We start from the raw sequence: 24,378 nt of genomic DNA, 5'->3' as shown, positions 1-24,378 counted from the left end.
GACCTGCTCCTGGGATGTGCTGGTGTGCCTCGGGATCTGTGGCTGGAGGACAGCTCCAAGCAGCAGGCAGGTTGTATCCCATGGCCCACTCAGCAGGTAGGTCAGGCATAGCTACAGGCTGCCAGGCTTTCTGTTCCAAACGGAGTGAGGAAGAGATGCACACTGTGCTCTCCCACAGGGATGACCCAGGCTCTGCTCCCTACGGACTCGGGGGACAAAATGTCTCTCGAGCTCTGCAGGCACTGACACCCCTTCAAAATACAAGAGTGCCACGTGTTCACATTAAAAAGCATCTGCATTTCAAAGATAGGTACCTCTGCAGAGAGCCAGGCAGGGCCAGCTGAGCTGGTATTTTATGTCCTGTGGGTGCTCTCTGCAAGGACAGGTAAAGCCCAGCTCTCCCTGGTGCTGTCCACCCCACAGCCCTCAGAGTGCAGCCGCTTCCAGTTGCTCGTGGCAAAGCTGTATTTCCACTAGATTTAGAAATGAGCTTTACATCCGTACCAGTTTAGCCAGTTATTGTTCGAGAGCAACTTATAGCTTCCAATTTTAAACTACTATTTATGCCATGTGTTGCACAGTGGGAATAGTTAAGTAGGTCCCTTTTGAAGTCAGGCCAAACTGGATAGCAGGTACAGAGACCAGCAGCTGCCGACTTGGGGATGACCCAGGAAGCACTAGACAAAGTGGAAAAAAAACCCCCCGCCGAAAACTATCTCACGAAGAGCAAAAGGGTGAATAAAAATACAAAAGGAAACCCCAAACATCAACACTGAGAACGCAAACCCCAGCCCTGAGAGGCTGTGAAGGCAGAGGAAGCCGGCAGGTGGACTCCAAAAGCCCTCACAGGAGGTGAGCTGCTTCCTGTGGCGGTGGCACACGAACAGAGCCCGTGCAGGAGCCACTTCTCCTCCGTGCCTGTGGCCTTCTGCTCCCACAGCACCGTCTGGGCGAGCAAGATGAAGTGGAGGAGGATCACCATCCTTGCCACCCTCCAGGCACAGCTCCCAGCCACAGGTAAGGAAGGCTTTGGTTTCATGAGGGGCTATCTCAAAGCTCTTTTGAGGAGAGGGCACGACGTTCCTGCGGTGGGTTCCCCACCATTTTGGTAGCAGGAGGGTGTCTGCACGAGCACCGCAGCCACGTCTGTCCTCCTCCTCGTGGCTGGAATCATGGCCTGCTGGGACCAAGGCAGCAGGATCGGCTGTGTGGAACTTCCCTGGGGTAGAGAGACGCTATTGAGGGCTGGGATGAGATGCTGTTCTCCTGCTGGAGCAACTGCCACAGCTGAACAGCAACTCCTGATTAAATAAGGCCCTCAGCTGGGCAGCTTTCCTTGCAATTTAAAAGGGGAAATTTGAGACACTAATGAAAAACTAGTTGTTTGGAGTAATCTGCACAGGAGAGGCTTTTAATTTGAGTGAGGCAAGATGAGAGCCGTGCTGGTGGCTCGTTTGCAGCCCACGGCACACCCGGCAGGCGGGAAACGGGGGCACAGGTGGTGAGAGAAAGGGTAGGGACCTTCCTTCCACGCCCCTGCCTTCATGCTTGCCTCCACTAGGCACAGCACAAAATTTAAGCCACTCTTACCTCCGTGTGTTTACTTGTGTGCTGCATACACTGGCCCCACTCGGGCACAAAGTGAAGCAGCTTCAGTGGGCACAAATCTTTGGAAATCGTGTCAAGTTTGGGAAGGAGAAATTTATTTCTTAGTAAGTAGCACAGTAGATCAAAAGAGCAACAAAATTTACATCTGGAGAAGGCCTCAGCCGAGGTCTGAATGTGGAGAATTCAGGCCACGTTTGAGCTTGCATTAAAGCAAAATCCACCGGAAGAGTTTCACCCATGACAGACACCCCAACTGCATGTAACAAACACAGCATCCTTCAACTGGAGAGCTTTGGTGACTGCCACAGACTTTATTTCAGAGTTTTCTGGACACGACAGGAGGGCTTTGCAGCTGCTTGCTAACGCCGTTGGACCAGTTCTGGTTCATTTGTGGAGGTTCTGTTTCAGGAGAGTTTTAAGTGGAGTTTTATGCTTTGTGGCAGACCCTGCCTTCTGATCACCCTCTGTTCAACCTCTGGGGCCTCTGTCCCTCCCTGACACCCAAGTATGATCCTGTACTTACAGCATACTTCTGGTACTTCTATTCTGTACACTGCTCTGTATCCACAGATACACGTAAGGGCTATGAAGGTATGGAAATTACTTCAGGTCAAAATGCACCTGCAAAAACATCTTTTTTGCATCACCTCCTTTTAATCTGTCACAGAGTACCAGTAGTTCAGGCCCCTCTTTGTACATTTTCAGCAGAAAACATTGACTGAAAAATATATAATGCAGTTTGCAGGTGGGTAAAACCCATAGAGGTCTCTGGTGCAAAGCTCTTATTCACAATCACAAGGAATACATGGGACTGAGTTTCAAACTGGATACTGTTGTCGTTGGAGATGTTTGCCTATGGGTTTGAGGGAAACAATTTTTGACTGGATACTGGGAATAGCTTGAAGAATTTAGCCTAAATATTGAAGTATTTAGCCTAAGAAGAAATAGAAGAAGTACAGGTCAAAACATGTGGAATTGTTGCTACATTACTGATGCAAAATAGACAGTAACAAAAATGTAAGATTGCCATGAATGTAGTTCAAAGATGAGACTGAAAAAAAGGGGGTTTCTGCTCAGAGATATGAACAGAAACAAATATTTTCTGCTGCCTGGAGTGTTTTCAAGCTTCCTTAGAACTCACTTCTAGAGTGACTTCTAGAGAAATTAACTTTTTTTTTTTTTTAATAAAACAAGCTGGGAGTGGACAGGCTCAGAAAGCTGGGTATCTCCTTACAGTGAGTTCATTCCACTTCACTGTAATGTGTTTGTGCTTATTCTTCAAATGGTTGGTTGAAAGATGCCACCAAGATTAGCACTGATGAATTGCAAAACCTTTCTTTTTGAACTTTTGAGTACTGGAGTAAATGTCACGCATGAGAAAAAGAAATGTTTAAAAATAAGTAATTCTAAAGATGGACCATGAATTCTGATGCAGATTTTCAATTATTGACACCAGACCACAAATTTCAAAATGCTCGGATTTGACCTTTAAGCAGTAACAGAAGGAAGCCATAGCATATACACATTTAATTTTCCTTATTTCCCCCTTCAAAGGTACAGAGGTGTACATCTGGAAGTTCAGTTGAGGTCCCCTTATAACCCCTCTGTTAAAAACTGCATAAAAATTAACAATTTGAATTTCTGAGCAGATAACTTTGTCAGTCATGTTGTTCACTGAGATACAAGAAGAATATTAAAAGACTTCTACCCAAATATCACAACTAAAATGGCAAAAATCTTCATACTGTTCACAGAGCTTTTAGTCTGAAGTATGACAGGCTTCAATAGCAATAAAACAGTCCTGTGGGCAATATTATAGAATTGCTCCCTGCTTTTTTTAAGGCTGAGACAACACTTTGGTTTGTACAAATACACATCACACATACGTAAATGAATATATGTGCAAGAGTTTAAGAATAGCTCTTCCCTGTTCATCACTTCTTTACAAACCCACTTTTCTCAGAATTCTCTGCTAACCAGAACTGAGCATTGTCCTGTTTTTTGCTGACTCCATGGGAACTAATAATGTCAGTCTTTACCAGATATTACTTGCACAGCTTATTTTCTCAGTATTTTTCTGCTCTGCATGACTGTGTGTTCTGCCCATTGGGTGCCATGATGCCAGCAGCCTTTTTTCAGTCAGTTCACAGAAAGGTAACGGGTCTTAGCATTAATTTTTTTCCTTCCCTTTCATCAGATGATTTCGCTGGCCTACAAACTACAAGATTTCCAAACCAGAAGTTGTTTACAAGCTTGTCTGAGAAATCCAAACAAGTAAATTCAGGCTATTTCCGCTACCATCCCCACGTCCTTAGGCACCAGCTGAAGCTCTCCTGGCTGAATTCTTGTTACACCTAGGGGGAGAAAAATATTTAAAGGCTTAATTTTACGTGTTTTATTTCCTTTCTCTCCTGCCTGTTCACAATGATTCATTAATAATTCATGGGGGAAAACGATGAACTGGCACATTGGTGAATGGAACAAAATGCAGGCAATGTAGCCTTTCTTTGTAAAGGGACGTTTCTGAGCTCTTGCAGTGCCATGTTCAATTCTCTGATGCTTGTTACAGAGTAAGTGCTTTCCATCTGAACCCTTCTGAGCAAAATTCCTAATGAGTGAAGTAACAAGCTAATGATTGCATTCTTTTTGGGTTCTTATGTGTGCTAGATGGGAAGGATATACAAAATAGAGAAGGCCGTCTGCAAAATATATTTATATTTCTTCTCTGTGTGTGTGTTCTGCTTAAGTAAGGCTATGTGGATAAAAAAACCAAAGTGGGGTTAGAAAAGAGCTTCACTAGCAGCTTAAAGGGGATAAGAAATTCATTTATAAATGCACATTCACGTGAGAAACATTTTTGACAGCCATTTTCTGTTGTTCACACAGAACTTGAACTGTGACTAGCACGATGGGTAAACCCTGCAGTAAGGAAAAATACATAGCTAGGAAACAAATAATTTATTTTTATGCATCTCCAAACTCTAACCAGTGTCCCTTTAAAAAAGAAAGAATAAATACTTGTTTGCACAATTGCAGGCAACCACCCCTCCCCTTCCCCAATTCACCACATATATGAATGTGTATATTGTGTGTGGAACTGTAAGATGCATCAGCTATTCTGGCAAGAAAATAGAACACATTTTTAAAGTGGCATGAATAGAAGATATAACTTGTTAAAATACTACTTAAAATATATATCCTATTAAAGGTGTCTGCTTTTTCCATGTGCATGTGTACTTGTAACTGTATTGCTGATTTTCACTGTTCTGCTGACACGACTTTAGCCAACAGCTAAATTAAAGTTTCACTGCTGTTTCTTTTTAGTGCTAATAAATACATGCTATTCCAGATTTTGTGAGAAGCTGAAATTTTGCAGATTTTTCTAATTTGTGCTCCTGTATAAGGTAATACTTTGAGACTCAGTTTGAATATTGTTTTCTTAATTAAATTCATCTCTGGTCCTTTAAAGAATACATAGTATTTTTAGCTTTTAAAGTATGACAGTCCGAATCAGATATTTTTTTTTTCAGGAAAGCAATGAATGCATTTATTTCTACTTTGTCCTACTCAATTGGTTTATAACTTCATATTAGAGATAAAATGTGCAGGCAAATGAAAAGCTTAGTTTGCAGTTCTTCGATCTACTCACTCAAACGCACAGATCTCGGGAGGCAGTGGAAATGCCTGTGTTTATCCACAATGGATATATCCACTTTGGTGAAAGTTAGACTTACCAATATGCAGTTGTTCAGTCCTTTGGCAGTTGAGCTATTAAAAATAGAAGTAAGGCTCTCCTGAGCCTCAGAGATCACCAGCACGGTGTTGTACAAGTTCTGTCTCAGTGGTAGAAGCCATCTCGATTCTTGAACCATGTAAATTGGAAATATTTCATTCCCTACAGATTTTCTAGGAATAAACAAACCACCAAGCAAACTTTGGAAGCCCTTCATGTATTTTTTTCTCAGTTCTTTGTTAGAAGCCTGTTAAGTCTTATAAGAAGAAGAACAGCAAGTTTGGAGCTTTCCCATCTTTATATACTTTCAGTATATGAGAGTATGTTAAACACTGTGCTTCTGGCCAGCAGTTTGTGGAGCCTGATGGAATTCTCATACTAACTGGCCTATTTCTTTCATGAGATGTATCTGTAGTGAAAATTTCATCTATATCCCGACTCTTTCTGAGTAGCAGAATGTTCCTTTTACTTTGTTTTGTGTTTTTAAGTGAAGGAGAAGCCATAATGATAACACAACTCTTTGAAAGCTCAGATAATACAGAGGTGAAATATATTCCAAATTAGAATTTGATGGAAGCTGACAAGGGAAAAGAGTTGGAAACTTTTCCACAAATGATAGGGTAAATTGTAGTAGGATGCAGCAAGTAAGTCTAGAGGGTGGCTAGTTATCAACACTTGTGGGTTTTTGTTTGGTGTTTTTTTAGGAAATCTCACCATATAGGATTTACTTAAAATTTGAGCTGTTGTCTTAGGTGAAAATCTTAACTTTCGCCAAAAGTAAACTTTTCTAGTTTCCTAGTAAACTTTTCTAGCTTGTAAAGAAAACCTTTAAAATGCAAGCCTGCATGGCTCCAGAAACAGAAAGAGAGAAAACCTGCTATATAACCTGTCACTTAAAATTTATGGGTTTTTTTTTAAAGGCAATTGCTATTTTGGGGGGTGATAGGCCAGCCTGACTCAAAATGCTGCAATGCTCGTGGTCGGCAAGCACTGCAAATAGTTTCCTCATCAAAAAGAAAGGCACGTCAAGCATTTCGAACCCGAGAACACTTAAAGAGGGTTTTTTAAGACCCCCAAAACCTTTACAATAAAAATGAATTAGCGAATTTTGCTACTTAACTCAGAGTAATGGTCTGAAGTGCTTTTCTAATGAGATAAGATGCTATATCCAGGAAGTTAATGAGGCAATACTAATTTGGGTGGTGGTTTTTTTTTTTCAAGTAAGCATACACTGGCCATTGAATAAAGACCTATGCAGAAAACAACCCAAACCTTTTCCTGTTTGTTCATGCAAATTTTATAATCAGTGTGTTCCAGCCAAGAGCCACGGGTGTTTTGCATTCCTTTCCCTTAGAATGTTGCTCTCGTCTGCATGACGGCGAAACCTGGAACAAGCAGAGCCAAATATTTACAAAAACGCTTCCCAAACATTCAGGGCACCGGTGTGCACTGTAAATCCATTTGAATTCCCCGAGGTGTGTATCTCCTCACAAAGCCAACTGAGGCTTGGGAAGGACAGAACAGAAACACCTCCAGCTGGTGACCGTGAGATGGGTGCAAACAATCCCTTGCATGCGCATGGATCCCGCGAGCGGAGCGCGGTTCTTTGGGCGGGCACGTGGATGTAAGAGCAGGGCCCAAACTGACCAGGCACTTTGCTTGCAAAGCATTTATATTGAATCAGATCATGTAGAAATTCAGCTCAAGCTAAAATTTAACTAAAACTTAATTAATCCAGTAATTTACTCAGATGAATTTGAAGCAAGAGTTTGATATAGTTTGACAGTGTCACTTCTTATATACTGTCAGCAAATGTCATTTCAGCCAAAGAGATCAACTTCCTAACGTTAGTTCCTAGTCATCAAATGTTTGTTTTGCCATTCAGAAATAGCTGAATGGTTAGAATGACTCCTTTAAAAATTATACATAAACTGGATTCCCCACTTGGGACCTTGCAGCTCCCTATTAATACAGCAGAATTTTAAACCTTTGCAAACTAAAATTGAGACTCCTATAATATTATACATTGCAGTATGTTATTACCATAACATTGGCTCATTTGTTTGGTCACATATCAGCAAGCTTCAGTCAGAGAACCCAATATCAAGTCTTTGGGAGGAGTAATTTCTGTGTTTTTCCGCCGCGTGTTGTTGCAATGTACGTTGTTTACCATCCAGCCGTGTGAAAGAAACTTCAGGAAAGAAGTCTTACCAGAAGGATGTGGAGTCCTCTCCCTCTCTCTCTGTCTCTGTTTCTCTCCCCACTGAGGTAAATTTGCACAGTATCACCACTTTGGGCTTTTATGGAAGGAAGGTAATTTCGGCAGCACTTGGTGCAAGCGTGCAGGTGCATTTCTGGAGATTGCAGAAATAGAATAACAGCTTGCAAGTTGGGTTAATAATCACACTCTAAAGGAAGGAAGGTGGAATACAGAGGGAGAGAAATACTGTATCGTTGGTGACTTGTATAAAAGCCTACCTAAACTAAAAGCAGCTTCCAAGAAGCAAGTAACCCATTCTGCGAATTACTCTGAGAATAGTTGCTCTGTTCATAAAATGTCTTGTAGCAACTTAGTGCCATTTGATAAGTTTTGAAAGAATGTTATTTAAATTCTACAGATTTCTTTCTAAAAACTTGCTGTTAATTTTCCGAGTTCGTTTTTTATTTTATGATCTATTATCTAGAGCTATGATACCTCACTCAGTGTCCACAGGTGAAATCATTCCTAAAGCCTTAACCATTATAGACTAAAATCTCTTAAGGGAATTTTCAGAAGAAGTTTATGGGAGCAGTGCTGTGTGAAGTATTGTCAGTGTGCCTTTTTGCTGTTTGATTTTTTTTTATTATGACTTTTTATGTTCATGTTCCCCAGGAAACGCAAAAATACTTGCTATTGATATTGGTTCAGCACTTACTAGTCTATGGGCATTTGAAGAGTTACAAATGCAACACAACCAGAGTAATCTATGTGATAATTAACTGACTTTGGAGGTTTATATTAGGGATGGATTTGACCTCATTCTTGTTTGTTACCTGCCATTTTTTCCCCTTTTTTACCTGTAACATACTCTTCATTAGGCAGGGGCTTCTGGTTCTTTCAGTCTCTTTCTGGACATGTAAATTCTCTGCCTAAGTTTTTCTGGGAGGTTTTGCTGATGAATGAAGTAGAAGAGTGAAATATTTGCAGGCAGGAAGCTTAAAGAGAATTAGTGAAAGTAGAGTGGGAAGACCCCATCATTTTCAACAACTTTCAGAGAAGGAAAAGGAATTACTGTATCCCATCACTAGTTGCCTAATGTTTAACCTCTTAAAACTATTGATCTTTTTAAATGTAAAACTGAGCATTCGCGTATTATGAGCATAAATATACTAGTGGACCAGAGAAGATAAACAAGGTTAATCCATCTGGATTTCAAGCAGAAGTTCAAACACCATTACAGTTACTTTAAAAAAACCGAGCAACGAACGCATGCCAGAAAGGCTTTCTGGGATTTAGCCTCTCAGAATAAGCATCTAAACAGGAAAGAAAAAAATATCTCTAAATCTCTTTCAGTGAAATGAATTTTAATTATGTTTTCAGTAGGACCCGTTCTCACTCTTACTGGAGTAGGGAGGCGATGGGAGCTTTGCCCACACACACCCCATGCCCTGTGTGAGCAGAATTGTGCAGGGAATGCTGATTCCTGCTCCATCTGGGTCAGGGTACACACGGGTGGCCGTGCTCTGCTGACGAGCTGTAAAATGCCCTCGTTTGAAAGCCCAAACCCCCCGCATGGGGTGATTGCTTTTCCATCCCCAATTTTGGCAGATGACCTCTACTTTCTGCAGCAAGCTCAATGCAGTCTGCTGAGAGTATATATTTCTTTGCCCCTAGCAAATTAGGAATAATTTTATTGAATATAGCACAACGTTGTCCATTTTCTTTATATAGAAGTTTTGCAAGAGATCCTAGAGTAATTTTTTTTTTTAAGGTGACTACTTCCCAGATAACTAACAATGCTGTCTTGATGTGATCTAAAGGTCTGATGAAGGCTGTTTGTATCTTTAAAATTATGATTCACTCCCAAAGTTTGGAAAGAACTACAGATCTTCAAGAGTTTTGCTTTTTCTTTCCAAAATGGTTTGCCTAAAATATAATGAAATATTCAAAGCTATGCAAACCAGGGTCATTACTTGACTTTTTTCATGAGTCATCACTTGACTTTTTTCCATCTCCAAAATGTGATTCATTTTGATCACATCTCCAAGTGTTTCTCCTTGACTAAAATGCTGAAAAAAACAAAATTCTCTCACAAAATTACTTCTCTCTAGAAGAAGTGGCTTTAATTTACCTTGCTTTGAATTGCCTTTTAAATTTCAGATGTCACCAGTATTAACGTGAACTAGGCAGAATCACAATTTTCCATCCCCTGTCTATTCATGCAGCTAAAATAATCTCTTTTTTTCTAATAACTCAGGTGTTATTTTATTACTTGACTCAAACCCCAGCAGCACTATAATGCAATTGTTGCTCCTGTTAGCTACATCTCTTCTGACAGAAAAGCAACAGTGCTAATTTTCAGGCTTGAGACAGTTTTTTTTCTTCTTCTTTTTATAACTCTCTTAAAGAAGTTACAGATATGAGCCTTCAGCCCTATCTTATTGTAACATCTTTTCCAGGGTGTTTTTATCTGATTTTATCTTTTTCAGCTGCAAAGAAGTAGCTAACAGGTTTGCCCCCTTTCTCTCTCACTCCTCTTTTTACATCTAACAAATGTCTATTTGTTAGACGTGATGGCTTTAGCAGAACGAGTATCAGGTTTAAAATAGAGCTTAAAGGCAAGCAAAGTTCTGCAAAGCTTTGGAAATATTTTAATTCTTCTCCCCCCTCCCTTGCTTTCCTCTGGGAAATACTCCAAAAAATACTCTAAGTATTTCTGTGAGACACCAAACAGTCTGTGAGCAATTTGGGAAGAAGGAAACCTCAATTTAGCTCCTTATTCTGTCTGATTTGGAGCAGGAGCTTGAATGGGACTTACATGTGCTAAGCCATGGGAGAGACACTTGCTGATTTTGGTGAGAAATTCCAATAGAGTCTAGGAAGATTCCCTAGCAAATGGGTCATCAGAATTTGTACTGGGAAATGTTCCTGATGAACTTGACAAACCTATGCAAAAAAAAAATAAAAATAAAAATAAATAAATCTCAACTTCAGCTGTAGTATTTTAGAGTCATTCTAATCCTTTGCAGTCGATTAATTGAGTGTGTGTATCTAAGAGTTTCCCCATCCACCCTTGCAAAAACTGTTGTGCTCCCTTTAGCAGCAACTGTATTTCAGCATGACCAGAATCCCTAAGCAGGTTCTTGTGTCTGAGGCTCTCTGCAAAATGGGGCACAGAGGTGGTGCTGTTCTCCTATACATGGATATACAAAAATAACATTCGTGTGAGTACTGATAAAATATGCTTATATATGGATGATTTCTGCCACTTCTGAAACCCCATGTAATTATACAGGTCTGGAAGATTTAAAAGGTGATCCTGGGCTACTAAATCTTAAAGATATGCAGGGATCTGAGGGAGTCAGCAACATGAAATGCTATCAGCACAAGCAATCTGAGAAAGCCCAGCACATGTGCTGACCTTTCCTGAACAGAAGGATTATCTGGAGCCAGAAAGGAGGGCTTCGGGTGCCTAGAAAGATTTGGCAAGTAGCATCACCTCTAAATGTGCTGTAACTCTAATGTGGGGATGGTAATTAGTTTCTGTGGAACTTTCCCCTTCTAATTAGGTCACGTCAGTGTTTTAGTTAAGTGCCGTTTATTTAAACATAGCCAATTGAAAACTAATTTAGCTATCTTGCTTAGGCAGCTGCCCAGTGGTGTCAGCAGGAGTTTTACTTCAGACGAACTGCTCGAGCATTTACCAAGCTGCTCAGCCAGATTTTTGCAGCTCTCACGAAGATCTCTGATGAAGGAAAGGCGCCGTTATCAGATGGTTGAAAACCAATTTAGTGATGGTTTTGTGAGCCGCTGCCACTCCCATAAAGGCTCCAGCATATACAAACATTTTGGATAGGAGAGAGTTTCTCATTCTGTGCCTCCGGGTTCAGTGGGGTCTTCACCTCTTTTGAAGCTTCAGGGTCATATTGTAATAAAAACACGGCAATGCTCAGCTTTATCCATAGTTAGAAGGCATCTTATACCCAAGGAAATGGGTGTCTATAAGCAGTTATATTATCTAGCTTTTATTTGTCAAATTGCTTGTATAGACAATTTTACAAAGTAGTCTTAATGAGATCTGCAGTTAAATAAAGTGTAATTCCTACAGAAGTTTTGTTTTGAGGTTTTCATCTTTCTTTAACTCCCCATTATCTTGTTTTGTTGTAGTTCTGATTATTTTTAAAGTATCTTCCGGTGCTTTTTAATCTATCTGATTAGGAAGATTGCTATTAAGATACTAAGAAAAATCAATATGAGTCGAATGTAACATTTTTAAATTGGGCAGTTTGAACTTTGGGGTCTTTTCTGAAGGATTTGTAGATAATTCTGACAATTCCAATCATCTTCAGTGCTCTGCACAGTCTTTCTCCCCTTAGTGAAACAGTGCTGGTTTTTAGATAAAGGAAGAAAATGGAAAAATGGGGTTGCAGGTTTTGTGCTTTTACTTGTGGCTGATTTGCTGTGCAATCTTTAGAAATCCACTGGAATGTTCCTAGGCTTTCCAATAAGCCAGTGTCCAAGCTTAATCAAGATGGGTCACTCTCTTGGCTTTTTTGGTTAACTGTACATTACTTATCAGGTTGTTGATACACAAATAACACTTAGTGTTAATACATGGACTAATCCTATTTCAGTATTAATCAACACACAGGTTTATTTGCCTCTTTCATGATGGTGTTTGAACACTGTGGTCTATCGAGTATCCTTTAGATCCTCCAATGCAATATATTTTATAGATAGGAAATTAAATAGGAAATTTATACATAGGAAATTAAAACGGTGTCTGCTCTAATTTGCTGCTCCATTCACACATACAGTGACTCTTGGTGCTCACAGGACAGCCTTTCCTTGCCTTGGGGAAATGGCCAACTTTTCCCTTCCCGCTCTTCAAAAAACCTTTATCATTCAAGATCCAATTGAACTGATGAGAGAAACAAAAAAGGTCAGTTATGGACATGCTGTTAGTCTTCCTGGAGCTGGGAGAGTCAAAACTAGTGTCCTGTGCAGACTGTGTGTTATTTCATGCACAAAAAGCATCTTGAGTTGTTTAGAAAATGTGCTCAAGAGGTGAAGAACATTCACTGCACTCCACACACTGTCACTGTTCGTGCCAGCACGGCTCTGAACGTGATGGTGCTTCACCTGATTGGCCTCCAAGCGTTATTGTTCAGACACAGCCATCCTGGGATCCCAAAAATATTTGAACAGTGATCCCAGCTACCTTTTACTCCTGCAGGAACAGATACGCTGAGACCCGATGATTGCAATGCCTAAATATCTCGCTTAGACTAATTAAAACACGATATTTTTAATGGAAGTGGCTGCTGGTATTTTCAGCAGGTGTTGAAGTTCAGCTCTCACTGTCGGTCTGCCTGTCACTGCTTTTCTCACGGGCAGCTCCTGAGCAATAACTATTAACCAGGCACCAGGCAAGGGCCGCCCCCGGGGATGGGCTGCAGCTGATTTGCACGGTGTCAGTGGCCTCTGTTGCCTCGGGCACCGAGTAGAGCACCTTGGTCCTGAACTCCCCGGTCTTTGCCTGCTGAGAAGTGAATTTGCTTAAGGGGAGCTACAGTTGTGCAGAGAGAGCTCTCGTTCCCTGTGTTTTGGCTTATGCAGGGTAATACCTGTAACGGGGCTTGGAAAACGCTCCCTATTTTCTGTGTCATACATGTGAATCAGAGGGGCGTGATCTTGTTTGAAAGCTACTTCAGATTTATTTGTTTCCCCCCAAAGCCTTTCAGTCTTGGGGATCTTAAACTGAGAAGGAAAAGTGTGAAGTATTTGGCAATAGAGCCCTTAACTCAAGTGGCACTTTGAATGGAGTTTACATATAATTATTCAAAACACTGTCTCTCCAACATCTGTATGTAGGGTGTAAAAGAGCACCCACTTGAGTATTCATGCAAGGGACTGTCTTAAATGCACTGGGGGAGAGAAGATGAAAATAAGAACACTTGTTATTAAAAAAAAAGCTGTGAACTGTTTTCTGAATTACTTCAGGAGGATCAAAAGAAGGATTCGCACCATCTGAATAGTTTTGGCATGGGTTATTGTTCGGGCAAAGGGGACAGAAACCAAATTCTTATTTGAGAGCAGTCTGAGTTTATGGGAATGGACTTTTTCAGGTGGTTGGTTGTAGGAGCAAAAGTTTGCCAGGGAGAGCTTCCTCAGTCTTTGGTTCTAATTTACCCCTTCGGGAGGTGCACAGCCAGAATAGCAGTGTTTGATCAACCCCATTACAGACGTATCTGTGCTGCATCAGTTAATGGCTGGATACAAACACAGCTGCTCCTGGCACTGCACAAATGGATGTGTGGAGAGCAGGATAAAAACGCCTGGAGGTGTTTGTACACGTGTATTATGAGCAGATCTGTGCAACAAGCAGATCTGTGCAAAACCATGAAGTTCACATGTGCCGTTTGGTATATCAGCATGAAAATGTGTTTTGCCTCCATTGCTGAAGGCGTTTTTAAGTGTAGATTTCATAAAGATTGGAGATGGTCTTTAATGTTTGTTTGCCACAGTCCACATACATACTAAAGTTGCAAAATCTATTGATCATCTTTCACCTTTTACCAGATAAACAGCGGTTTTCTGTGAGTAAGTGAAGTTCTTGTTTTAGATACACGTAACCCAAGGTGGAGAGAATAATATTTTCTCAGCAGGTGCCAGGAATAATGGAATATTTCTTTTTTTCAAGCTTGACATTACTATTTCAAAGGTAGTAAGGGCTATTGCTGATGGGACCTCCTCTGTTTCTGTCCTACTTCTTCCCTTACTGAGTCCTACCTGGATTTTGTCTTTTATAAGCAAACGGTGTGGGTATATCTTTCTAGTTATTTGCTTCCCCACCAGTGGCACATCTGAGATTTATCATCATTTCTGTAATAGTAAATGGTTTGAAAATACAAGTAGGAATTGGGAAATCCAGAAACGTGAATTTATAAATATGTTTTTGGGTTTCATTCTGTTTATCTTTTTCTGACCATATTAGGCGTATATCCCTGAATACTCTACTCACACATATGTTTCCAATATAAAAAAAAAGGTGTTGTCTGTGTGTGCCTGTCAACTTTTAGAATTACATTATTGGAAGTTAAGGACTAGCATGTTTCCTGTCTTTAAAATATTGAATTTGTTGAATAACAAGAGCCTGTTAAGAGTAACACCTCTAATATTATTTGAGAGAAGTGTAATTTCCCTGCTGTAAGAAAGCTTTGGTTAAAACTGCTGCTACTTCAAGAGAATTTTAAACTGAGTGGAGAAAGGAATAGTACAGATCCTTTTAATGGAATTGTGAGACACAAGTGGTTTTTTTCCCCCCTGTGTACACCTTTCATATACAGGCTCTCTGAACCATCAGTGATGTGGGAAGAGCAATGGCAGTTGCAACTTAGTTTAAAGAAAGGGCTTTTCAGCAGCATTCTTGCTTGGATTCATCAAACAACAATAATAGACATGAATACGTTTAATTTCTGAATTTTTGTTGACAACATTTCTAGCCAGCTTTCAAATATGAACATAATGCAGTTCTGTGACACGTGGGTTCTAAAATTTACATCAAGCCCCAGTTCTCTGATTCATAACAAGTCTGAAGTCTCTGGCATGGCAATAACTGCCTCTGCAGTTACCATTGAATTCAGTCAGCTTGCCTGTTGAATTCAAAATTTAAAAAAAAAAAAAAAGTTTTATTTACATACTACTTCAATAAAATGTCTGAATTCACGACAGAAGGTATCCAGACAGTTGATCAGAGCCACGGCAGTTCTGTCAACTCCTGAAAGGTCTCTTAGAGGAGAGAGAAGTCAAGACAGGGAACCACTCAACCAGCACCATAATGTGACTGTGTAAGAGTGAGACACACTGGACTGCAGGGAGGAGGCAGGTCTAAGTCTTTGTGCCATTTGATAAGGGGAGAGTAGGGGTGATGCTCTGCTGTAAGGAAATACACCTTTGGTGTGTCTTTTTTGATCAGAGGAGCCTGTTCATGTTGCTTATCCCAAGGTGTAGGTCACTGCCACAGCCATGGTCCCTCTTCTCCAAGTGAGCCACTGCTGGTGGTACAGAATCATGGAAGGACAGAGGCCCTAGTGTGTGAGATGTTGCCTTCATACCCAGCATCATATATCAAAAACTAGGTGTGTGACTGCTGAAATCAGCCTGGTTGGCCATGCCAGCTCTCTGGCCATTATTAGCACCTCAGCAGGTACCAGTGTTGCAGTATGAATGGAAAATCTAGAAGCACCACTGCAGATGGACTGTTTTGTGAAAGCACACAGAAGGAAGTTGTGGTGCAAATTAGTCAAGTTATGCTGTAAAATTAGCTCTTTGATAGTTGACATTACAGTGAGACCAACACATTTTGGTCTTGCAATGCAGACAAGGCTGTGATTCGTGTCTTTACCTTGTCCCTGAATTATGTGATAGACTTTGGTGCTGGCTGGGCTGTAATGTGATTTGGGAATGTGGCTTGACACCACCTACACCTCAGAATAACAGTGTTCCTGGCACAGTTCAGCAATTTTTATCTCATAAGTACTTATCCTCCCCCAGTGAAGACTTTTTAGAATTTTTTTAATGAATCAGCACTTACTACTAACTAATCTCATTGCTTCCATTAATCTAATGATTTTTTAGAAATTGGAAGTACTTAACCACGAGTAGATCTTTACACTACTCTCCTGAAGTAGTATGTTCTTGTAATTTTTATTCTAGTGGGGTAAATCAAAGCACAGAATGGTTAATTGCCTTTCAGAAGGTCTCTGTCAAAGTCAGCAATAGAACTCCCAATTGCTTTACCCATTAGCTAAAATACGTTTCCATGTCTGAACTCATGAGGTACTAATAGAACAGAAGACTGGACTAGAGAGGGCGAGAAACTATGCAAAAGTATATTTCAGGACCCACATTTATGAGCTTTCAGCTAAAGCAAGGGGAAGCCATTTCATGTTGCTATTTGTGAATAAAAACTCCTATATAAATAGAAACTCATAGTAAGATAAGGAAAGTATCTCCACATAAACTGTTGCAGCAAGAATGAAAGACTGGAAGATAAATGTGGTGCTGAAGCATGTGGTAGATGAGTTGTAAGATACTCTACACACCTCTGCAACCACGAAATTAAAAGAAATTTAAAAATCATCAGCCAAAAGAAAACCTGATTGACAGCTAGTAAGTGCCATGTCCAGCATGTGAAGTCCCAGACATAACATTATGGCACAGGATATGGTTAAAATCCATCTGGGGACTCATAACAGGATCCTGGGAATGCTGAAAGGTTACTAAACTGCAGAGTCCAAAAGGATACATGTAAAGAGGATAAGGAGTGAATATGTCAGGTAGCATTTAGGTTAAGAGAGAAAGGGCATCAGAAAGGGAAGTCCCAAGTGATATTAGACACAGGGTTTGAGACTGGTTGTTAAAATGATAACACCCTTCTGTGATACCACCCTTGTTACTGGGAATGCTAAAGATGTGCTGGAAACCACGGGACTAAGGCAGGAGTATTCCCCTTAAGCAACCATCTGTTGGATGGAAATGGTGAAGTTGCCTTTACCTTGAAAGAGCTGGGCATCAACAGCTCACATTAGAAGGGGGTCAAGATGAATATAACCACTAAAAAACCTGCCATGACTGTGGTGTTCTGTAGCAAACTGACAGAAGGCTGTTCTGGCCAGAAGGGAAATCTTGCTTTGAGTCTTGATTTTCTCTTGAAAAGGCAATACTGCAGCTGCTGTCTTGAATTAAAGGCTTCAGAGGAGAAAGTGTATCAGTCCACCTTCTTGATTTGTTTCTTATTTGTGGCAACACTTTAATAGAGAAGTGCATTCTCTTTTAATGTCAAGCAAAAAACATATGAAAAGCAGTCATAAGGATTCCTATGAGACTGGATAATGCGGATGCATCAACCCAGATGTCTTAGGATTACTGCTGGGTAGCAAACCCTCAGCTGGGCTGCTACTGGTCTTAGCAAAGCAGCACGGTGATGAATGTTTGACTGCCTCAAAATAATGGCATCAGTAACTGGAAAGGTATTTAAATTTAAAACAGCAGGGGTTTTCCAAGGTGTTGAAAAGGAATGGGGACAGTGGGTGGCAGAGGAGCCACTATAAATTTTCTCCAGGTACAGAGGCTGAAAATGTTTTGAATTCCTCCCCTTTAGACTTGCCACGACAAGTTAATGGCAAGAACCAGAGGGGCTTTCAGGAAAGCTGTGTGTGGGTGTAGAAAATGAAAATATGGTATGGCCACACTCTTCAAATTCATACCATGAATAAGTTCAATGATGTCTCGGGGTCTGAGGTTGTGATATTAATTTTCCTCTTATACAGGAAAACCACGATGCCTCTCACATTGCTGGTTGTCACATGATGCTGTCACACACCTTTCCCGCTTGTGGTGGTTTTGGGTCCAGGACTGTCACTGATCTGCCACGTGAACCTCAAGTGGCCATTGCCTCTTTCTGGGCCTGTGCCCCTTACCAGCCTTAGTTATTACTTGTTTACTTGGATTCTGGTTGTGTTGCACCTCATACAGTGCAGGAATTAATGCACTAATTGAAAATAGGATTAAACAGAAACACGAGTCTCTACAGGACTGAGGTGCGTGCAGCCTTTGGAGGACAACTGCTGTATTTGAGCAGGTACACGTGTAACACCATAAACAGGATCATCTAAAACCGTGATGATTGATGGCCAGGCCCTCAAGACTATAAAATGATTTACAATAGCAATCAAGCCTTGCTGTTATCATTTTATGGGCACTGAACACTCATCAGTGAGCAAAACACAACCCTTATAGTAAAGCAGGTTGCTATTGGGAGTTTCATGCGAAGGTCAACTGGACAGCTGCGCACCTATGTTGAAAGCCTCTGAGTAATTTAAAGCCAGAGAACTCAATATGTTTGTGGGTTTGGTTTGGGGTTTTTGTTTAAAATCTTCTGTCTGTCTCCAGAGACAGCGGCATCTTCTTGCAAAAGCATCTCACAAGCTATGTCTCCTCCACAGCTGACTTGTTTAGGGCCAGAGAGGAGCTTTGACACCGAGTCTGACTCCTTTTGTTTTCAATGTTTCTTTGTGCGCTGTCTCCAAAACGCAGAAGTTTCAGGCTGCTTTCCCCTCAACTCAGCAGAAAATGTTAGCCCTGCTGATCTCTGTGACAGAGCAACGGGTGACAAACTGCCTTGTCATTTCAATCAAAGCCACCCACACTTGTCATTAGATTTATCCAGGGTTAAACTGTTCATTACGCACCAGCCCGGGCTGCCAGGGGTGGCTGTTTTTCTTAATCTCTTGTCATAACTGTTGTAGGTTGGAGGAGGGAGTGGAAGCACCTGCTGGCTCAAGTGACAGCTTTATTCTGAGAGCTGCAGACTCAGCTGAAAGGAAAAACAAATGGGGACACGAATTCCTGGGGCTGCAGCTCAGAGGGATAATGCGTTTTGTGGAATTAAGAGTTTGTTTAAATGAAGTTATACAGCAGTTCTCATCTCCTCCTACTTCCCAACTACCCTAATTTTGGACACGGTTTTCTATTTTCCTCTTGTACCCTTCTCTCACATGAAACTGCTTTTTAGTGTTGTTATGGGGTTTTTGGGGCTTTTTTTTGTTAAGAGTCTTTGATGTTTTAATTGGATATATTCAACAAAATTTGTTAACAGTTCTTATGCCAGTTTTTTGTTAAAAACTGCAAATACATAAGAAGAGATGATGTGGACTCACAGCTAGTGTAATCTATTTCACATTTTAACAGCACAAATCCAAATACATTTAATTTTTATTTTTATTTCTGTTGTGTTATGTCTCAGTGTGCTAAGTGTCTCCGGATTATAAACTTATTTTTCTTCACTTTGTCCCTGTAGTGTTAGGCTGATCCTGCTCAGTGCCTTATCTCTTGGAAGTGAGAATCTTGTTTTGAGTCTGACACTGACTTGTTTTGCCTACCACTTACTACAGCTGAGTGGGACTAAACAGTATTTTTATATTTTTAATTAAGTACCATGCTATTTGTGGTAAAAAGCTCACCTGTACTTCTGGGGGACAGCTACTCCCTGAGTAGCTAAGGGAGAGAAGAATAATTAGGTATGTATTTATTTTTATCCCAACCACTGGAAAGAAAACGTCCGTACTTGAGTTATTTTGAATAAATTAGGTAGATTTTTTTTTATGATAACATCAGGTGCATTAAACCTTTGGTTTAACTTTCATACTATGTTCAAGTACTAGGCATAGTTCACTTTTTTATAACTTAAACTACTTAAATTCTGGCAATACTGTCAACTGTTCTTTGCTACTAAACAACTTTGAATGACTCAAATATCCTAAGCAATTTTAATGATCCAAGCTTTACACCAATGTAACCTATTACAGCATGTTTTCTTATTTCCTCCTGGTTTAGTTAACCCTATATAGATAAAAGAAGCATTTAAAAATATATAATTATATATTATGTTGTCTTTATTTTACATCTCTTTTATATTCTCTTTAATATATAATTGGTATATAAAATATGCTGCATGCTAAAAATAAGTGTATTCTAGTATTGCTGAGCCTTTCCAAGAGAATATATGGCATGTGTCTCAAAGCTGGGCTCTGGGACAAGTCTTTATGATTATTGCCATTAAAATAAGGACTTCTTTTCACACAGAAAAGCAACATTAGGCATCTGACTCTCAACAAAAGGGCTTTTATCACAAAGTTTGTCTCTGTGTGTAGAAATGCAGCAAGTAGGCTGGGATAGTTTTCAGGAACTTCCTAAAATCTTTCTGTCAGATGCCTGGTTTGTTCAAGTCCTGGTGTGGAGTGACAGATAGAGGCAGGGAGGTTTTAGGGCTGCTCATTCCAGATGAGCTGTCACACACCCGTGGGTACCTCAGCATCCTTGTGTCTGTGGCACGTCAGATGCAGCAAACACTTCAGGGCAGACCAGGCTGTGGAATGCTGCTGCTGCAACAAAATGTGCCAAAAGTAATCACTGTGGGCCCTCTCTTTTGCCAAGGTAGAGCTTGTGTGAGGACTGTTAGGGAAGAAGCAAAGGACACAGTAACTCCAAAGGGTTTACAATTTGTTTGTCAAGGAAATGGGAGCAGAAGCCTCACACATGAGGGCAGGTGGGATAGTTCCAAGATGCAGTGGGTGTCATCAGATACCCATTAAACTGTTTACAGGGTAGCAGCAGGTGAACCCTTTGGCCTGATACTGTGAGAGACACGGACCTGGACCTTCCACCAGGATGAATAAGAGCACTGAGACCTCAATGGCTGCGCAGAATGAGGCCTTATGCTGTTATGTGGGATTATGTGGTTACTGATGTCCTGTTTGGAATTTGAATGTAATTTATTGCTGGATGATTTAAAACTGGAAAGCTTCTCTGTAAGATGTATGTGGAGGGTAAGATTAAAAGAAGGGGAGGAGAGAATGAGGCAAATATTCTGTAGAGGTTAAACTGCTTGCAGAGACAGCCAAGGTGGGAATAAAAGGGAAAGCAGCAGAAGGTAAGCAGCAAAGCACAGGGTTAAGGAGAGAATTGTAGATATGATGGCCCAGTGACTTACCTTTGTGTCATCGCCTTCATGTCAGAAATGATCCTGGGAAGCCAAGCTGTGGTTCAGAGGCAAAATGTGATTCAAACACTGCTTTGATTGTGACCTCTAAGGTGAAGGTAGAAATGACCTTCCTAAAGTTTTGCTCACACAGATGAGGAAGACCACAGAATCCCAGAGAGAGGACTGGATTCATCTCACGAGGATTGTGGTGGTTGAATCTCCACAGCATGAAGCTGGGATAGCAGTACCTCCCTTGCAGGGAAGTACATAGGTTTGGATAAACATATATTTTGCCCCTCTGAACTCTCCATACCAGAGTTTGTTTTCCTACCTTTTAAAACTTTGTGCACTCAGATATTTCAGTTACTTATGAACTGTTTGTATGTCAATAATCCTCATTATCCTTCACTGACTGCTAAAATTGGGATTGAACCATTGTAGGGTCAGTTCTGCTCATGGTAGAAGAATGGTGAATGTGCTGCCAACACTTCAGGAACAGAAGAAGCAGGACCAATTATAAATCTGTTCACCTTGTGCCTTGGTGGGCTGGGTTTCAGGGTAAATTCTGTGGGAAAGACACAAGAGAGGAATATGGAAAGATAAAATGCAAAGCAGCTTTACCAAAGATTATGAGGATAACTGAACTGATTACTCTGTAAAGCATTATTAATTTTCTCCACATAGGAATGGGTGGTGGATTCATCTGGGTTGTTTTCCATGGTGCTACATGGAACAGAGAGGAGGGAGGAATTGTGCCTATTGGAGTGCAGGTCTTGTGAAGAACCCAGTGGCTCACAAGAAAGTGTCAGCAGGATGTGCAGATGAAAATTTGGGTCTGAAGAGATGATTGGTGAGGATCTGCAAGAACCAAAATGGATATTACTATTTAATATTATAGCTAATAGCAGTGGCAGAAAAAGTGGGAGTGTGTGAATGAAATTTACTGATGACACAAGCTAGGAAGGTGCCTTCAGCACAAGCGGATTGCAACATCAGACAGAATTTTGTGGACTGGTTACAGTACAGACAGGATAGACATTCTGTGGGAATGTATAATGAATTTCTACCCACACTAGTTGGGCACATAGAGAAGGAGAAGGATTACTGTGTTGACTTTTTGTGGTACCAAAACAAGAAGTGAGAAAAGCCTTGTGAAAAGCAGTTCCGGGATATATTGAAAGCTGTATGTGCCATAAACCAGAACAAAATTTATGTCACTGGGTAAACATTGGTAAGAACAAGTTTTGTATTTTGTTTTGATCACCCAAGTACAAAAAGAAATAATTCAAGTGGAACAGGTGTGGGCAGGAGCTACGGGAAGGATTAGGGAAATGGACCTGTGAGCCTTGGCTTGCCTGGCCCCCAGCAGAACGTTGCTGCCCTTTCTGCAACAGGTGCTTTTGTAAAGGCAGAAGAGAAAGGTTAAAGCCTCTGAGAGCCTGGAGGACCAAGGCCATGCAGCAGATGAAGGTCAAGGGTGGTGATGGACAGCTGGTACCAGCTCTAATGGTGTTTAAATCCACTGACTGCATTGTGAACTGACATAATTTTTAAATCTTATTTGAATTGAATGCGAGTGTTGCAGTGCTTTGTATCCTTAGCTACCTTTTACTCAGTAACAAGATTAGATTGGTGTAATTCAGATATATCAGGAATCTCATGCTCGCTGCTTGAATGTGCTGCCTCCTGCCTTGGTAAACAAGAGGAGATGGCTGTTTGCTTTTTAAAACAAAAACAGGAAAGTGTGCTCTGTTGTTTTCCCCCTTTTAAATCTATCGCCAGTTTAATCTGGATTTCTGAGGCCCCACTCAGTGTTTCCACTAGTGATTTTTACCAGATATATCAAGCATTCATTTACCTTCAATGTGTTTTAATGCATATCAAAAGAAACTCATTAATAGCATCAAATATGAGATACTTAAGTGTCTTTAACACACGAACATTGGATCCTGTTCCTTGAGTGCACTGCGAAATTCGGAGGGAGCAGGGTAAGAACTTTAGCCTAAACCAGTATGTGTGATTTTTTTTCTGTATTTCTTTTCAGTGCTAAAAGCATAATAAATTGTGAGGAAAACATGGCTCTTGGAAGGAAGGTGATAGGTGAGAGATGGCAGCTTGGCTTTGTGTCAAGGTGCCCGAGATGGACAGTTCCGTAACAAACAGAACCAGGCAAATGCGCTTTGCAGGACTCAGTTTAGTTATGCAGAAAGAGAGGCAGGGATTAATGTCAATATGTCATATTTTCCTCAAGTATCCAGGGCTTTTGTTTTTGTTTACTTTTGAGTTCGATTTAATTATTTATATAACCCTGACTTTTTTTTTTTTTTTTTTTTTTTTAAGCATATAAGGTTGGCAGTTCAGTGGCTCTGCTGCTTCCACCACATCCTATCTAAGTTTGCTTGGACCTTGTCCACAGCCATACGCTTCCTTGCCTCCACAGTTTTTGTCTGCCCTTCTGCAGCAGGCACATGTCAAAAAACATGCCTGCCCTGGCTGTGTATGTAGCCTTAGGAGCTGCTGAATGTTTATTAATGGTCACCTGTGCTGTTCTTGTCCTCATTGCACCCCGTGGTATTTGGTCTGAAACTTGCTGATGTGCTGCAGAGATTTTCTGTGGTGGGAAGGGCAGGACCCAGGTGGAAGAAGGTCTTGGTACAAGGGCTGTTCTGTGAACTCCCCTGAGTGTTGAAGCGCTGCCAGGTTGTGACTCTGGGGCACTGGAACTTACGTGGCTCCACTGAAAACAAGCCCCAGAAAACCCCAAGTAGAGCCAGAAAGAAGGTGACTTCTGTGAACTCGCGTGAGCCCCGCGGGGTCCCTGCCTTTTGTCGTAAACAGCCCCAGGGAGCTGAGCTGGGGCCTTGCCAGGCAGCCCTGAGCCACAGAAAACTCAGCTCTGACTTTGCAGTGAACCAGCTGGGTTGAAGTCTGCAGTCTGGTGGTCTCTCCCACTCACCCTTTTGAGTACAGGCTGAGGACAGGGGTCTGGGAAATAGAGAAGAAGGGGGGATATATCCCAGAGAAGATCCTGGTGGACTAATCCAGAGAAATTTTTAAAAAATTGGGTTTTTTGACATTCATCTGTTGTATTTTCTCCATCTGAAACTGCCTAGGCTAAATTTAAAATTCAGGATGCGACAAAGTTTCACGTATAACTGTAGCAAATTAAATTGATCAATGCTGATCTTTTAGTACCAACATAGCCAAGAGATGCTATTGACTCATACCAGAACTTAGATCCCAAAATAGAGAGACTTAAAAATTCTTTTCTGGAGTTAACTGGAAATCTTT

General features: G+C 40.9%; 1 protein-coding gene across 2 annotated transcripts in view; it reads left to right on the top strand.

Annotated features, from left to right (window-relative positions):
* The first annotated feature begins 894 nt into the window (after positions 1 to 894).
* CD247 (CD247 molecule) overlaps positions 895 to 24,378 on the top strand; it is a 49,781-nt gene continuing 26,297 nt past the window's right edge. For both annotated transcript variants that reach the window (XM_018077061.1, XM_008927697.2), the window contains exon 1: positions 895 to 1,017. In XM_018077061.1, coding sequence (XP_017932550.1) covers positions 960 to 1,017 — 58 coding nt within the window. In that variant the 5' untranslated portion in view covers positions 895 to 959. The remainder of the gene's footprint in view (positions 1,018 to 24,378) is intronic.

Source organism: Manacus vitellinus, unplaced genomic scaffold, assembly GCF_001715985.3.
Source record: "Manacus vitellinus isolate BGI_N305 unplaced genomic scaffold, ASM171598v3 scaffold_35_pilon, whole genome shotgun sequence".
Lineage (NCBI taxonomy): Eukaryota > Metazoa > Chordata > Aves > Passeriformes > Pipridae > Manacus > Manacus vitellinus.
The sequence above is the reverse complement of the archived record's forward strand: the minus strand, read 5'-3'. Positions and strand labels throughout refer to the sequence as shown.